The sequence below is a fragment of the Colletotrichum tamarilloi genome (genome assembly GCF_030869305.1).
Source record: "Colletotrichum tamarilloi strain Tom-12 chromosome Unknown Scaffold_14.1, whole genome shotgun sequence".
Lineage (NCBI taxonomy): Eukaryota > Fungi > Ascomycota > Sordariomycetes > Glomerellales > Glomerellaceae > Colletotrichum > Colletotrichum tamarilloi.
The window spans coordinates 653,062-668,977 of NW_026849397.1; the positions used below are offsets into that span (position 1 = coordinate 653,062).

The 15,916-nt window shown below is 55.5% G+C and overlaps 6 protein-coding genes across 6 annotated transcripts; 1 reads left to right on the forward strand and 5 right to left on the reverse strand.

The window, feature by feature from the left end:
- Positions 1-40: 40 nt before the first annotated feature.
- CTAM01_05629 (uncharacterized protein) lies at positions 41-1,513 on the reverse strand (the record flags this gene model as incomplete). The annotated part of the gene is made up of 1 exon (XM_060521659.1): positions 41-1,513. The coding sequence occupies one exon, from the start codon at positions 1,511-1,513 to the stop codon at positions 41-43; it is 1,473 nt and encodes a 490-aa protein (XP_060383873.1).
- A 505-nt stretch (positions 1,514-2,018) lies between these two features.
- CTAM01_05630 (uncharacterized protein) lies at positions 2,019-4,167 on the reverse strand (the record flags this gene model as incomplete). Its single annotated transcript, XM_060521660.1, has 3 exons — positions 2,019-3,539; positions 3,604-3,897; positions 3,955-4,167. The coding sequence occupies 3 exons, from the start codon at positions 4,165-4,167 to the stop codon at positions 2,019-2,021; spliced, it is 2,028 nt and encodes a 675-aa protein (XP_060383874.1).
- Positions 4,168-5,589: 1,422 nt separating this feature from the next.
- CTAM01_05631 (uncharacterized protein) lies at positions 5,590-6,531 on the forward strand (the record flags this gene model as incomplete). The annotated part of the gene is made up of 2 exons (XM_060521661.1): positions 5,590-5,907; positions 6,088-6,531. The coding sequence occupies 2 exons, from the start codon at positions 5,590-5,592 to the stop codon at positions 6,529-6,531; spliced, it is 762 nt and encodes a 253-aa protein (XP_060383875.1).
- A 474-nt stretch (positions 6,532-7,005) lies between these two features.
- Positions 7,006-8,010, reverse strand: CTAM01_05632 (peroxin 11C; the record flags this gene model as incomplete). The annotated part of the gene is made up of 1 exon (XM_060521662.1): positions 7,006-8,010. One exon carries the CDS (start codon positions 8,008-8,010, stop codon positions 7,006-7,008), a length of 1,005 nt encoding a protein of 334 aa, XP_060383876.1.
- Positions 8,011-10,205: 2,195 nt separating this feature from the next.
- CTAM01_05633 (uncharacterized protein) lies at positions 10,206-10,599 on the reverse strand (the record flags this gene model as incomplete). The annotated part of the gene is made up of 2 exons (XM_060521663.1): positions 10,206-10,250; positions 10,327-10,599. 2 exons carry the CDS (start codon positions 10,597-10,599, stop codon positions 10,206-10,208), a joined length of 318 nt encoding a protein of 105 aa, XP_060383877.1.
- A 1,876-nt stretch (positions 10,600-12,475) lies between these two features.
- CTAM01_05634 (eukaryotic translation initiation factor 3 subunit 8) lies at positions 12,476-15,145 on the reverse strand (the record flags this gene model as incomplete). Its single annotated transcript, XM_060521664.1, has 2 exons — positions 12,476-14,730; positions 14,797-15,145. 2 exons carry the CDS (start codon positions 15,143-15,145, stop codon positions 12,476-12,478), a joined length of 2,604 nt encoding a protein of 867 aa, XP_060383878.1.
- Positions 15,146-15,916: the final 771 nt, after the last annotated feature.

Consider the following 15,916-nt stretch of genomic DNA (forward strand, 5'->3'; position numbering starts at 1 on the left):
CCCTGAACTCGAGCATATACAGATGCACCAGCCTGCGCCCTCACTCAACCAAAGCGAGCGCACTATTCACCCTATTATTCCCCTCAAGACCCGCAGGAGACCGGTTCTCAACAAATCTCAACTCGACACCCGGCCGGAATACCAAACAATGCGAACTGCCCCCGAAGTGAAACATCCCAATCTCTTGCCCCTTCACAACCTCCTCCCCAGCCCGTACAGTCACCTCGCAGCTAGACACCTCCGTCATACCCACAAACACAATCGCCATCAACCCGATCCTCGGATTCCGCGCCTGGATATACACCACCGCACGAGTCGCCACGGAAGCGGTGTACGCCTGCGATCTACACGGCGCCTGCGGATCCGGACCATCTGTGTCTTCATTGTCGTTGTCACACGCGGCTATACCCTGGTATCTGTTGACGCTGAAGTACGTCCCCGGAATCATCTCGACCTCGACGATCCGCCCACCCACTGGCGCGTGCCAGCGGTGGTAACTGAAGGCGCTCAGGTAGGCCTGGTAGATCGTCCCGCCGACAAACTGCGGCGCGAATGCGTTGTTGTTGAGCATGTCGGTGAGGGAGTACGGCTGGCCCTTTAGCGTGACGTCTGCTCGGAGGGCGACGTCGGATACGACTTGCAGCGGCGCCGACTCGCACGCGTTGACGATGACCGAGGTGTTGTCGTCGACTTGAATGTCAACAGTGCCACTGCTGCCCTTGACAGACAGCTTCTCCCCGCCGTTGTGGTCCTCGTCATCGGGAAACTCCACAGGCCGCACCCCCTCCCGAAACCGCCTTACAAAGAACGCATCCCACGATTCATACCCAAGCGTCTCCATATCCTCAGCATCGGGACAAAAAAACAACTCCTTAAACCCCAACCCTCCACCTTCCAACCTTCCATTCGCCCTCTCCGCCATCACAACCTGCCCAGAAGCAGACACCCAAGCCCTCAAACACCCCCTCGACTCCCCCGAAGCAAGAAACTCGCCCCAAGCACTTAACACCTTCCCCATCGCCTCATTTACCTCCGACCTCCGAAAGAACTCGTAACCCGCCGCCGTGCCCATGGGATAATTCAACAAGGCGTTGATCGGCGCGGCCACGAACCCCATGGCATCCTCATTACCCGGCCGGTCAAAGAACTGCGGCCCGGAGCGCATGATGACGTTGACGACCTGCAGGAACTGGCGGAAGGACTGGACGGCGGGTTGCTCTGTCGGGTCGCGGGGCTGGAGGGCGGCGGCTTGAGTGAACATTTGGTCTGCTAGGACAGCGAGGTGGGGGTCATTTTCGACGACGGTGCGGAGGTTGGTGAGGCTTGGGTTTAGGTCGTCGACAACGGTGGCGGTGGCGGTCTCTAGGTTCAGGGTGGGAGTGGTGGTTGTTGGTTGGTGGATTTTGTGGGCGAGCCATTTTTCAGAGGTTGAGACATCTTGGTGGTTTGGTGGCTCGAGGCTAGGTTCGGCGTCCTTGTTGGACTTGAAGCTGTGGATGAGATAGTAAAGCATGATGAAGTGAGGCCGATGAGTTGCTGCGTTTGGGAGTAGATGGTTTCAGTGGCCGACATGAAGGACACCAGAATGTGTGCCGGTACGAGGTGAGTATCGAGACAAATTTGTTAAGGGACAAGATTTATACCATATTTTCTAACAAGCAACGCGTACTCCTGAATGAGACGAACCTTATGAGTAGGCTCTTGTGCCCTGGCATCGACTCTCGATGTTTCACGGGCAGCTAACGTATTGGCAGACGACATGAGACAAAATCCACTTGTCTTACTGCGGGACTGCAGGATGCCGCCAGATCGTCCAATCGGACCACAACCGCAGTCAGGAGCTGAGGCTGGGGTGACACGATTTGCACAGCTTTTGACATATCTGGTGTCAACTTTCAGGCCGGTCAAGCAAACGTCTCAACACAGCTTCCAATGTTTCTCTCCCTTCACCGCTACGACTGCGCGGTCCCCTTCCTTCGATACGAACACAACACAACGGGGTCCCGGTTCCGCAAGACTCAGTGCTCGCAAAAGTTCCACTCCATAGTCGTCATCACCCCCATCCCCTGCTCGGCAATCGTCGTCCGCTCCTCCATCAAATCAGTCCGTATCCTCTTGGCCTCCTCGATCCCAATCGGAAAATCCATATTATCAAACACCATATCCGTAACCTCGGGCGGCAACGTCCCCAACCGGTCTCCCGGCGCCGCGCCCTCCTTCCACCACCCCCTCTGCTGCGGCGGCACATTCGCCGTACTAATAATCGGAATCCTCGGGTCCACGAGGAACAGCGCGAGGATCTTGCGGTGGCCCGCCTTGGTCTTGTCGACGAGATCAAACGGCGCAACGCAGTGCTGGTAGACGTTGGGGAACGCGAGAAGCCTGTCCTCGCGCGTGAGCACGCTGCCGAGGCGCTGGTTCGTGTCCGCGACGGAGTTGATCGCCAGCGTCCGGTCAATGGTGTGGAAGTCGCCCTGCTCGTAGTTGAGCTCCCCCATGAGCTCCTCCCTGTCGGCGACGGTGCGGAAGGCGAGGTGGCTGTCGGTGATATTCTCGTTGTCGTAGTAGTAGAGCGCGGTGGCGGCGATGTGCTCGTTCAGCTGGCCCTCAATGTGCCAGGACCCGCCGTCGTACGTCGGCTTCTCGGGCGTGAGGTGGATGTTGGCGAGCTTCACAATGACCTGGATGCGGTCGGCATGATTGAAGAAGCCGGAGGTCAGGTTAACGTCCTTGGGCTGCAGCTCCATGGGCTTGTACGCGGGGACCGGTGGCTTCTCGATTGGGTGGGTGCGTTCAAACCAGATCTTGTCTCTCCGCCAGACTTCGCGGCTGGGCTCCTCGGCGCTATACCCGCCGGAGTCGTCGTTGAATTCGTCCTCGTCACGTTCGGCCTCGTCTGGGTCTACCGGGCGGTTTTCGGGACAACACCACCGGCTGCACTCCGCTAGGCATTGTGTCCGGGCTGATTCACAGGGGATGCGGAGGATCTCGTAGTCTTCGTGCCACCTGTAGACCAGATCCCACATGGGGAGAGCCTTCTCGAGCACCTTTTCGATGGTGGTGTAGAGACTGGCATGATGCTGGGGGTGCAGGTTGTTGATGTAGCTCATGATTTTCGGCTTGCCCTCCTCGATGTCGATGTCGCACGGGAGCCACTGGTACTTGACGGACCACAGGTCGTCGGAGGATTGGTGGTCGGGATACCTCTTCTTGGGAACGGGGATGACGTCTCCTGTGCCGCAGGCCGCCAGCGTGTCTTTGAGCAGGATGCGCTTAGCGGCGACGATGCGAGACTTTCCAAAGACAAGAGGCCAGAGAGAAGGGTGCACGAGGTCCAGGACCTTGCCGTCGCTACCGGGATGCCAGTCCTTTTCGTTCTCGGGTATATTTTCGAGAGCGGCCACGCCTTGTTTGAGCTCCTCTTTTACTTCCGGGGTGATGGCGCTGTCAGACTTGATGACGGCGGACGAGGCATCGAAGATGGGGATCAGGCCAGTGGCTTCGAACAGCTTGGCTTTCTCGCGGAGCTCAGCAAGCGCCTGCATTGCAGGTTAGGGGTCGCTGTTCAACGAGAAGCCGTCTCAGATGCAGCCTAGTACTTACAAAGGTAAACAAATCGTCGTCGAAATAAGCATACTTGAGACCCACAGCCTTCCAGTCAACAGCCATGACCTCCTGCTTCCACTTTGCAACAATCTCCTCATCAAAGACCTTGACATGCCAATCGGGCTTGTTCGTGATCTTCTCAACGAACCACAAGATGGCGATCTCTCCCCACGTCAGGGTGGATGCCTTCCACTCCTGCACGGCGCTGGGGAACGCGGCATCGTCGTCGGGCATCTCCCAGAATTCTTTGCCGAAACCTGGACGTATCAGGGGGGCGATCTCGCCGTCGTTCTTCCTTATTGTTAGCCACTATACTACTATGATAGGGGTTGGTTAAGGAAGTCTTACGTAGGCTTGAAAGTCATCCGTCATGTCCGACCGGTCTAGGACGGTCCGGATGACGAATTCGGGGACATCCTTTCCGAACTCGCTCTTGACCCATTCCGCACCGCGCGCGAGGGTTGGAGTGATGTCACCAGGTAGTCTGTCGGCCCACTTGCAGAGTGTGAGCCGCTCGCGGACAGTCAGCGTGGTCGACATATTAGCTGCTGCCAGTTCCATTTGTGGCAGTCAGAGACCGAGTATGATAAGAGCTGATGAAAACAGCCTCGATCCAATTCCTGACCACGATGGTACGAATGATGAGACGATGGGATTGCAGATGGATTTCAATCTATTAGTGCGGAAGATCTCGAGCTCTTGTACAGCACCGCCTTGAGGATCGCTAAGAGGCAAGGATGGGGATCGATGCTAGACGGCCGTGGGATATTTGTGGTTCCAATTAGGCTGCAACGCGTCTCGACGGTAAAGTTCAAATGGTTTAAGGATGGCGCCTAACAGTCGCAGAGGCTCGACCACAGGACGCGAGATTCCCACGAAGTCACGTTGCTTGTCGAGTTCTCCCTTTGCCCATGTCTGGTCGTGCTGTTGCCTGCTGCTGCCTGTGATGGTGGGGACCGCCGGACCGCGGAATCGACCGAGCTTCAGGGAGCGGTACTGACCAATGGAAAGCAGCCGAGGAGTCCAATGCCGTGAAACAAGACTACCACCTATCTGCCTCGATAAAGTCTAAGGTGGCATACTGTTGAGCTGGTGTGAGTTAAAAGTGCAGTGCAAATCTGCCCCCGCATGCACGCATGGCCTAACGAACACGTGATGAGTGCAGATGCCGTAGACGGGCCGAGAGACCGGGCCCGCGTGAGTAGAAGACCCGCTATCGGATATGGGAAAGCACTCCGGATGTGTACCGGTCCGGAGCGGGGCGGCGTGGACAAGATCGGAGGCCGAGTCTCTGTCTCCTACCTACCTTATTACCAATGGAACGCGCGCGGTAGCGGTCGGATGGATAAATGAGAATAATATGTGGATTCTCATAACGTCAAAGAGCGAGTCGGGAAAATGCGACTGCCGCAGCGCCGCCCGCCTTCGCGCTTGCTTTCCGCTTTCAAAGAGCTGAGTAAGGAGGGTCACCAACCAATCTGCGAACGCCGAAATGAAATCTCTTCCAACCCATGGGTCGGTCACATTGAGAAACCAGAAGTCGTGAATGCGGTGAATGAGATATTCCATTTAATGCCTCAGTCGAGTTCACGATATTTTTCCAGAGAAAACGTGAAGTTGCTGGCATCTGATTCTGCTCTTAGGAGCAAAGTGGGCTTCTAGCCAGTCTCCAATGTCTCTCCAACACAGAATCTGGCGGGGAGTGGTGGCCAATCGAACAAACCCCAAATCCAAGCACCGTCAGCCGCGCGGTGTACTTGCAGGGGCTACTTTTCCTGCTTCCGTCTGTAAACAGTTTAGTCTACCCGCCGCGGGCAATTCCTACAAGCCTTAGCATATCGCTCGGATGGAGGGGCGGCGGCGGCGTGGTCTCCCGCGCGCGCATGATCCCAGGATAAAACCTCCAAAGATCATCCCCCCTCCCCCTCCATGAAATAAGCCAGAGAACGAAACTTCCTTTGAACTGCCCTTTCTCCAAATACCATGAAAGTGGTGGCGCCTGCAAGCAGAATCTTGTCGCAAAGTAGCCGCACCCGCGCAGTTCATCTCATCTCCAGACCCCGTCGTCATCCCTCCCCGGCGCACAGCGCATTCGCAAAAACTCACTACCCAATCCTTGAACTTCGGAATATCCGTACCTTCAACACCATGTCTGCCAGCGCGACCGAACAACCACAAGCAACGCCGGCGGCGGCAGCACCGTCGACGGAGGATGCCACTCCAGCGAAGCCTGAGTTACCACCTCTGACCCCGGCCGAGTTCAAAGTCTACAACCAAATGGCAGAAAAGATGAACTACTTTGTAAGAAGAAACCCACTCACTCACGCGCCCCAATCTCATCACGCACCCTCATCCCTTCAAAACCTCACACATCTCTGAATACCCTCAATCCTCCCACACACCTAAAGCAAATGAGACAAGACAAGACACTGTCCACACTGCCTCAAAGAGGAAAAAAAAAAAGACTAACCTCAAGCCCAGCACAACCACTTCCGCCACCAATGGACCCTCCTCCACACAGCAGCCTCAACAGGCCGCCGCCCCCAAAACATGTCCCTCAAGCAATTCCTCGACACCGGCCTCCAATTCACCCGCCACCTCACCGCCCACCACGGCATCGAAGAAGCCCACGTCTTCCCCATGCTTGCCCGCCGCATGCCCGAGTTCCGCACCGGCGGCCGCGGCGGTGGTGCGGAGCTCCTCCGCCAGCACAAGCAGATCCACGACGGCATGGACAAGTTCGAGGCCTACCTGCGCGCCTGTCGCGACCGCGAGACGGAGCTCGAGCTCGGCGTCCTCAAGGAGAAGATGGATAGCTGGGGGGAGGTGCTCTGGACGCACCTCGATCAAGAGGTGGAGACGTTGGGGGCGGAGAATATGAGAAAGTATTGGACGATGGAGGAGGTAAGGAGGATGCCCATGTGAAGTCGTCGTGTACACATGAGTGTGGTCTGATCTTGGGGGGGGGGGGGGGGGGGGGGGGGGAGGGGGGGGGGGAGGGGGGGAAGGGGGGGTGGGGGGGGGGGGGGGGGGGGGGGGTAGGGGGGGTGGTGTGGGGGGGGGGGGGGGGTGGGGGGGGGGGGGGGGGGGGGGGGGGGGGGTTGGCGTTTAGACTGGGAAAAGAGGCGGAGATGGGCATAGCGTTTTGTGCTTGGGATTCTGATATTTTGAGAAATATATTGACATCTATTGTATCATAAACATGAAATGGAAAATTCGTACCCAACACCAGCGAGCAGATCGCCCGCGTCACAACAGACTCTGATACCACGAAGCTTTACACAGAAAAGCTGTCTCGATAGTGGCGGCATGGTGCGTCTATCCGTCTCATATGCACCTCCTCCTCGTCCCCAGTCTTATTCGAGTTCTCCCCATCCCACCCTATACTGCCTCGTCCTCTCAAGCAGTCTCCTTCCACAACTGCCGCATCTGCACAACACCAGGGATGCTCCCCAACAACCCGATCCCCATCTCCGGCACGAACCCCTTATCCATACTCCAGTGCACCGTCAGCGGGAACCACGAAGCCTGCCTCGCCAGCGTCCTGCCCCAGACGTCCGCCCACTCCTTGTACTCCTCGCTACCAACCTCCAGCTCCCCGCGCCGGATCGCCGCCCGCCGCCGCAGCTTCTCGATCGCCAGCCGGCCGAGCTCGCTGCCCACGAACACGCTCCAGAACCGCACGCTCCACCGCGCCGCCGTCCCCTGCTGCTTGGGCGTCATCGGCAGCACCCCCTTGGACGCGAGGTACGACGAGCTCTCGAGCGACTGCAGGATCAGACACGCCACGACCTGCAGCCACGAGAGGGCCCGATCCAGCGCCGCCTCCGACGCGTCCTTTGTGCCCTTTTCCCTTTCTTCCTCCGTGATGGCCGGCGTCGTCATGAGGCGGCGGAGCCAGAGGTACAGAGGCAGCAGCGACCACAACCTCGTAATCGTGCGCGCCTCGCTCAGAAGCGACGCCAGCGCCCTCAGGTGTCCCGCGACGCGCATGCCGCGGCTCGCGGCCGCCGCGGCGGGCGGCGCTTTGCTCAATAGGATAGTCGTGTCGGGCGGGAGGGAGAAGGCGAGGGCGACGAGCTTGCGGGCCGAGTGGCGGAGGGCGGAGGCGCTGAGGGAGTCGATGACGGAGGCGGAGAAGCGAGAGGTGTAGCAGAGGCAGCAGAGAACGGCGTCGATGCCGGACGGGGTGGCGAAGCAGCGGTTCAGGTGGGCGACGAAGGCGTCGACGTTGGAGGGCGTCGCGGCGAGGATCTGGGCGAGGGTGGGCTTCTTGGCTGTGCCTTTCGGGGTTGCTATGGGAGCTGGTGATGCGGCGGTCGGCGGCGGGGGCGCGGCGGGGATGGGGTCGCCGGAGGGGAGGTCGGAGACGGCGGGCGCCTGGTCGGCTGTTTCTGTGGACATGATGGGCGAGGTGTTGGCCGGCTTTTTTTTTTTTTTTTGGGCGGGCTTTCTTGTTGTCTCGTGGAATCCGATCTGTTGGTGGTTTCTTTCCGTCCGAGGAAAAAGAAAAGAGGACGGTAAAAGGAACCGAAAAAAAAGTCTCACTACGGCCAAGGGTTTGTGCGATACAAGCTCCTTGGTAGGGTCCTGTTTTCGAGCTCGGGGTCGGTCGTAAAGCTTTATCCCGAAGATCGGAGGGCGAGAGGTGTGAGAGAGAAAGAGAGGAAGCGGGTTGGGAAAGCTTGTATGTGGGTTTCTCCTCTGTTCGACGTCACGTCAATGGCCAAGCTTGTGAAGAAGGACAGGCAGGAAAGGGGACCCTCTCGAAAGTGGGAGGAGCTTTGGTGTTGTAAGAAAACCCCGACTAAAATAGAAGTCACCCCCAAAAATCGCTCTCTCTCTAGTTCAGAAGAGGTTCAGGAAAGAGGAAAAGGTAGCAGACAGACGGGCAGGGAACGCTAAAATAAAGTCCAGCTGGCAGCTGCAAGAAGAACCCAAAGCCGTTGTCCCAATTAGCCATGTTCATGCGCCGAGGTGGATGCTCCGTTGCAGTGCTGGCTTTTACCGAACGGCACACGCCGATGGATGCCATGGGATGGTCACAGGGTTTACTGTCATGTAGCTAGGTAATCGCCTAAGGGACTCGTCTCGTTAGAGCAGGTAAAAGCTCCCTTCGGCTCATGTTTGTGCGACGCAATAAAAGAATGGCGTTGCTGCCGGCGGCGGGCCGATGCTCCCACAGCGCCATGGAGCTGCACCGCTGCTGCAATTGCTGCAGACCTTCCTTTGGCTTTGGAAAGTTCAGGTCGTTCGGCATTGGAGTGGATGCCACAATGACCTCGGTTGAATTTGATTCGGCAAGCGCGGCGGGTTTTGGTGGAGAGGGCTCGGAACTCTAGCTCGGAATGAAAGCAGGTGGCAGTCAAAACAGAGGGAATCCAAGGAATCCAAGGAACGTGCTCACGCTGCCCCGGATTTTGGCCGTTATCAGATCAAATTTTTAAAGCGCGCACACACCGTGACACACCATTCCATGTCGAGCAATCTTCGTCATGTACTCCATGAGTCCATAGGTATGCCTTACTCACTGCCAGTGGAGTCTGTCTTGACTCTGAGTACTTCATGAGCTCATTCTCCAACGGGGCTTGTCCGAACACCTAAAGCCCTCAATATTGGGTTAAAGTCCGATCATCCAATACTTAATCCCGATGAGTTGCTCAGGCTCGTCGTACCATGAATGGGATGCCGAGTGGATTACGACACAGGTTGTCCACATTTTCTACAGACATTCGCAAAACCGGTATCCGCTTCCATTCGCATATGTCAAGTGAGGTCTTTCTGCTGAGCACGGGCCTTCTAATCTTGGAATGGCTTATCGGTATCGTTCATGATTTATCTATGATCATTAACAAGGAGCTTTTCCCTCAAGAGAACAGTGTTCGCGTTCGTTACCTTCGACTTTGGCATACGCGCCTACAGGGACCAACTGCAGTTGGCGTAACAGTTAGGTTACATTCTCGCCAAGAGCCTGTAGGAGCCATTGTGCAAGCTGTTTTCGGATGTCTGGGGCTGAAGCTCGACAACGTATCAACTGCGTGGGTGCCTTTGTGAATGTACAGTAATGAGAACTCGCTGCGCTCTCTCCAAGCGGCAAGAAAGAAATGATTCCAAATCTCTCAATGTTTTAATTGCATCTGATACCAACAAAAGCAAGCTCAGAAAGTAAATACATGGTGAAAATCTAGAGAATGATTTATGTCTGCAAAAGCTTCTCGAAATCTATTATCTGTCCTCAAGCTGCCGCATATTTTCTTATATGCTCCCCTGGTGTGAGGGTTGTATCTGAACCCGAACTTGCTCACCTATTCGACGCTAGTAACTAGGCTAGGCTTATTCACCTCCATTATTGTCTAGGGGGGGGATATAGAGCTGGTGCTTAGGGATGTTTTAGACTGCGGCGTGTTGTTTTTCTTAGGTGTTGAATATCCTCAAGACTCTAAGAAACAAGAAGATTGATAAGGTAGGCTGAGAATGAATAGTTCTCTTGAATTGGTTGTTATACTCTAATTTTTCCATCCGAATCTACTGAAGTCGAGTCCTTCAAAAAATCGTTGTTCCTTTTGATCTACAGAAGCCAGTGACGAACACCCCAAGCTTTAATGCAATGTCTCCAAGCTCGTGTCCACGCTGAGTGCCATACTCTAAGAAGAGCAGCATTGCCACTGGGTAACTATGTAAGCCGACGGACGTGAAACAAGTGCGACATCTTGTACTTACCGACTGGTATCCCTTGCATTCGAATTTGTTGTTACCCAGGCCTGCGGCGCTCAACATCGTATTCTTCTTCACGACGAGCGTCTTGAGATCGGTTCTCTGATCACACGTCATGGCAGGACCTCCGTCAATGGAGCACGTCCCCGTCATGGTAGCCGTCCAAGTCTTCTCGTTTATCGAACATACAGTCTGCCGGGCGTCGAGCTGCTCGGTGGGCAAGCCCTGGGCCAGAGAAGCCAAGGTAGCGGCCAAAAAAACGAGAGTGTGAGAGAACATTGTGTAGGATGTATCGTGGTTCGATTAGAGGCGATCTGTTAGAAGCGATGTGTCAACTGCGGTTGTGTGAATGGAATTCCTCTATAGAGACGACGAGATATAGCCAGTCCTTTAAATAGTCTATGGCATCTTGCGGCTGTCTGTTGTTGCAGATAGAGCTGCCGGAATTGCAATTGTAAGTCGGCGCCAACTGCGAGTCATGATGAACCTTATATAAATTCGGATTTATTAGACGCGGAGCGTGCGGTGCTGTGGAAGGTTTCCACTGAAGTGAAGTATACTAAGTCAGCTCTTGGGACCTGTGAATTACTGATGTGGGAGCCGATCCCCTGACCGGCAGTGCCGGGAGTTCGAATTACTCCGTATATACTTTGGCCAAGACCCCCACTGTAATGAGAATCAGAACTGCATCTGGGGATACTGTCATTTATCTGATACTTCAATGGACTACAGCTCTCGGAAAGCGTATACTAGTTCTGCGAACCTTTGTGCACAATGTTATCGCTATCTTATCGAACTATCTAATGGCTAAGTCTTTTTTCTTCTCTCTCTCTCTTCTCCGTGATTGACTCAACTTTCTCGTCAACCTCGTTCTCTCATGGATCTTGGTGTAGATTAGCCTGACCCATACTTCATACAGCAAGAATACGAGAGGCACGATGATGGTATTCAGTCGAGTTGGTGAGGACTCAAGTTGGGATTGTGAAGGCATTAGTTAAAAGACGGAAGGAACTTTATAAGTACGGATGAACGCGTCCGTGACTAGTCATCGTCACAATCTATGTCATACCACACAAGGACAAACCTCGTGGCCGAAAGGAAAGTGAGACTGTCTCATGGCACCTATGACGTCGAAAAATATAGTCGATATGTACGGATGCCGAAGAGGCCACGTTCGGCAAGCGGCGACGGAAACCCTTCAAACTCTAAATTCTTGCGCTACAATTTCGATCCACCCAAGCAAGGCCAATAAGTCAAACGCCTGGCTACCTCTGCCTACCTGCCTCCACGCCGAGCCGAAGAGCATCTAAGCCACCAAAAATTGCACTACGCGTAAGTGCTAAAACACAAAAGTAGACGCATCTTCAACAATCTGTAACAAAAAGAAACTGCAAAAATATTAACCCGAAGAGTGGCTTTGCCAATCGCGGTGAGGATTTGAGCCTCACGCGGGGGTCGAACCCGCAACCTTGAGATTAAGAGTCTCACGCTCTACCGATTGAGCTAGCAAGGCGGGTTATTTGATGGATCCTGAGACCCGTTGTTGGTGTCGAGGCTCGGAAATGAGTCTAAGAAGGGTCGTCGTCTATTCCCAGAACGAAAGTCGTCGATTACATCCCGTTCGGCGGCTTAGCAGGCAGATTTCGTGTGATTGTGGAATGTGGTGTTGTCAGAGTTTGACTGAGGCTGAGGGGGTGTGGGATTGGATTCCGTTGGAGATTTCTCCGAAACCCAATTGTTTGCGAATTTGGCATGTACACATCTCGAAGTTCACGAGGGGAAGAAGCCTATAACCATTTTGGGACGCCCGCACGAATCACAATTACGCTGTTGCTCGCGGAAAAAAGTCTCAAACTCAGTGTCTTCTTACTATACGATGGCAACATATTGGGAATACGCCCAGGGAAGGCCATCAATCGTGGTAACGGCTAAATCGTGACATTCATACACACTCTGCATCGTTGGACGTGACGTAACTCTATCAGCTTCTATTCCCTGAAGCTACAAACACCTAACCAGCCAAGGCTCTCTTTTCTTTCTGGAACCCCGCGCGGCCGGTATTTTGGATTAAGCAACCCAACCCTAATGCAAGATACAAGCGTGAAAACCCCAGGAACCCACCCCCGTTTCGATTCTTCTTCTTCCACTCTCACTCTCAACCCCGGACCGCAGCACCCAGCGCGCCGCCCGTGAACTGAGTGCCACCAGCCTGCCGTTGGGGGTTGCCGCCCGTCCTCGCGCCTCCTCTGTTGCCGCCCCTCGCGCCACCGCGTCCGCCACGGCCGCCGCGGCCGCCCTGTCTCTCGAACGCGTTGGCAGAGCCCTGGGTGCGCTGCTCCAGTGTCCGCTCGTTGGTCTCGATGAGCGCGCTGGCCTTGTCTGAGAGGGTAAGGGCGAGGCTCTGCAGACGGCTGAGCTCGACGCCCTTACGGAAGATGACGGTCGATGTGACCTGGTCGAGGGACGCTGCGAGCTCCTCGTGGCTGATCATCTTGCTGACGATCGCGAGGACCTTGCTGGCGTCCAGCTCGAACATGTTGCTCAGCGTCTCCACGGCCAGGGTGTCGTAGAAGGGAGCGTAGGTGAAGAGGTATGTCCGCAGACCCTCCTCCTGGATCTGCTTGGAGAGCATGGTCTTGATGTCCTCGGTGTTGGGCATCAGGTCCCAGATCTTGATGCTGTGGATAAAGGTGGTGGACTTCTTCCACTCGCCAGCAGCCAAGGCCTTGGAGGCCTGCATGACGTGGTCTCTTGTGTTCTCGGGAGGGCCGGTGAAGATCTGGCGCTCGTGGTACTCGAGCATGCGGCGGTAAGTCTTGCTAATAACACGCTTCTTGACGTCGGGGGAGGAGCCAGTCTGCGCCAGGAGGGGGATCTCCAGCAGCATGCTGCAGGTAAGGTACACGCACTCGAGGAGCTCGAGGTTAATGTGCATGTGGAAGGGCAGCTGGCGCTGCTTCTCGAGCTTCTCCTGCTCGGGTGAAACCTGGCTGTATCTCTGGATCATGACACCCTGAGCAAGCAGCTCTTTCTGGCGACCACTGCCGCAGATCTCCTGCAGTGTGTTCTGGGCGTCGTAGACGAGACCCTGGCGGAAAGCACAGAGACCGACCTGGACAAGGGTGCGGTTGTAGAGGATTTGAGAGAGGACGTCAAAGTTAGGAATATTCTCTTGCAAGTGAGACATGAGCATCATGTCACGAGCCTTGTAGTACTCGTCGTGCAGGGCAAGGAAGTAAACTTGGCACAGCATAGCACGAGCGCGGAGAATGCCCTCGGCGTTGGTGAAGAGGTAGTTGCAAAGCACGTTGACGAGGTTGTTGGCATCCTGAGCCTGATCGCGGGGGGTGATGACGGACTCGACGGTAGAGGGGACGTTCTTCCAGCAGTTGTCCTCGAGAATCTTGACAACCTGGGCGGGCTTGAAGTAGACGTGCTCGAGGCGGCGAGTGACAACACGGTTGATGCTCTCTTGGGGAATCTCGAGCTCGGCATCCTTGCGGAGGTACTCGTAGTAGAGCATGCCGCGGAAGATGGTGTTGTAGAGGGCGCCCTCATCGGTAAGGCGGTCGATGTACTCGGAGGTGTGGGGATCGATATTTTGGAGGGAACGAGTGAGCTCGTCGTCGAGGCGCTCGACGTAGGAAACAATGCTTCCAGGAACCTTGATGTACTTCTGGCCCTTCTCCAACGCGGGGGGCTTCTCATCATCATCCCACTCCTCGGCGTTCTCAACAACAATGTAGTCCTTGTTCTGCTCGAGGACCTCGAGAAGAGAGTTCAGCTCCTTCTCGGCAGCCTTCCAGTGATCAACAGGCATGTAGGAGGCACCGCCGGAACCGAAATCGAAGCGGGTAGAGACCAGGGTGAGGAGGACGCGGATCTTCTGGTAGGGTGTGTTGGAGATCTCGTTGAGTTTCTCCATGATCTTGATCTGCTCCTGCTTGTCGGTGTTCTTCTTACCGCGAGTCTCCATGATGGCTCTCAGGTGCTTGAAGATGCTCTCAGGGGTGAACTGCAGAGTACGGCCACCCTTTCCGACGGTAGCAAAACCCTCATCGTCATCGCCCACTGCAGCCTCCTCGGTGGTGTCGACGAAACGGGCAGTTTTCTTGGCCTTGGGCGCGGGCTTCTCCTCTTCCTCCTCGGACTCCATGAAGGCATCCTTGTCGGCCTTGTAGGCATCGACCTGGGACTGGTAGTCCTTGACGATCTTCTTGATCTTCTGCTTGACGGCGTTCAATCCACGGGCAGAGGTGGCATTCATTCCCTTCTTGGCGGGAGTGACCTTCTGCTTCAAAATAGCCTCGTTCATGTACTCCTCGAGCTCGGCAACGGCCTTGATGTAGACCTTGGGGGTCTTGCCACCCTCTTGAAGTTTTGTGACCTGGCGGTTGAGCTTGTCGAATTCTGCGCGTGGACGTTAGCGCCCGTGTCTAGAGCATCTCGTGGTCGATTTATTCCGTCGTATCTTACCTGTGGAAATGGAAGCCCAGTCACCAATCTTTTGGCCGTTCTCGATAAGCTTGATGGTCGCCTCGAGCTCCTCGATACGCTTGTCCTTGGCACTCTTGACCTTTACCCGCTCCTCGTCTTCGCTGTCTTCGCTCTCTGAGGAAGCATCGCGAAGGAAACGCGAGGCACCGGCCTTCTTTCCACCATCACTGTCGTCGGAATCAGAGTCGGAGTCATCCTCCTCCTCCTCCTCATCAGAGTCCTCCTGGTCTTGCTGCTCCTCCTCTTCCTCCTCCTCGGAGTAAAGCTCCTCCTCGTCGGAAGACGAGTCGGTGGAGCTGTCGTCTCCGCCGCGGAAAAATCGAGACATGTTGGCGATCGCTTTCGGTTCGTTCAGGCGACGGTTTTGGCTGATGCGACTGGGAAGCGCGGGATCGACGGAAGTTGTGTTGTCGTCGGGACTTGTCACGGGGGGTCTTCGGTCAACCTGTCGAGAGGGGCTCCTCAAATTCGGGTTGTGCAAGAATTTGACGGGAATTTTTGGTGGGGGAGGAGGGTTTAGCGAACAACAGCTGGCAAACCGTGGTCCAGGTGGCAGCGGGGTGTTGTGTTGCGGCACTTGTGGAAATTTTTGGCTTGGCTTTGTGGAGCTGACGGGTGGCAGCGAGAAAAGCCACGCTAAGAAAAGTTTCAGGCACTTCCTTTGGTTCACCAGGGAGAGTGCCTTCCTTGCCTGCCTGCCTACCTATGTTCGACTCACCTCTGAGGCTCTGAACGCACCAGCCACACCCATCAGAAGTGGATCCTTCCCTAGCTCTTGCCCACCGGACTATCTGTGGCGCCGCAGGAAACTCGAGCTCACGTCCTCACGTGATCCATCCTCTCCAAAACAGGCTAGCGCAGAATCAATCGGCCTCCTCGTCCTGGGACAGAGCTGCATTACCCAAAAATTTCGATGGCGCGGCGAGGTCAAGGTCGATGAACTCATCACCCAACGCCTAATACCAACAACATTGCGCCCTTGGTCTCATCGCCGCGAGTTCCCGCGAGGCCACCGACCGAGTTTTCATCATCCCAGCGTAGCTCAAGACCGATACTGAGCATCGAGTCGAATTGCGCTGCGTCTTCCTTTACGACTTTC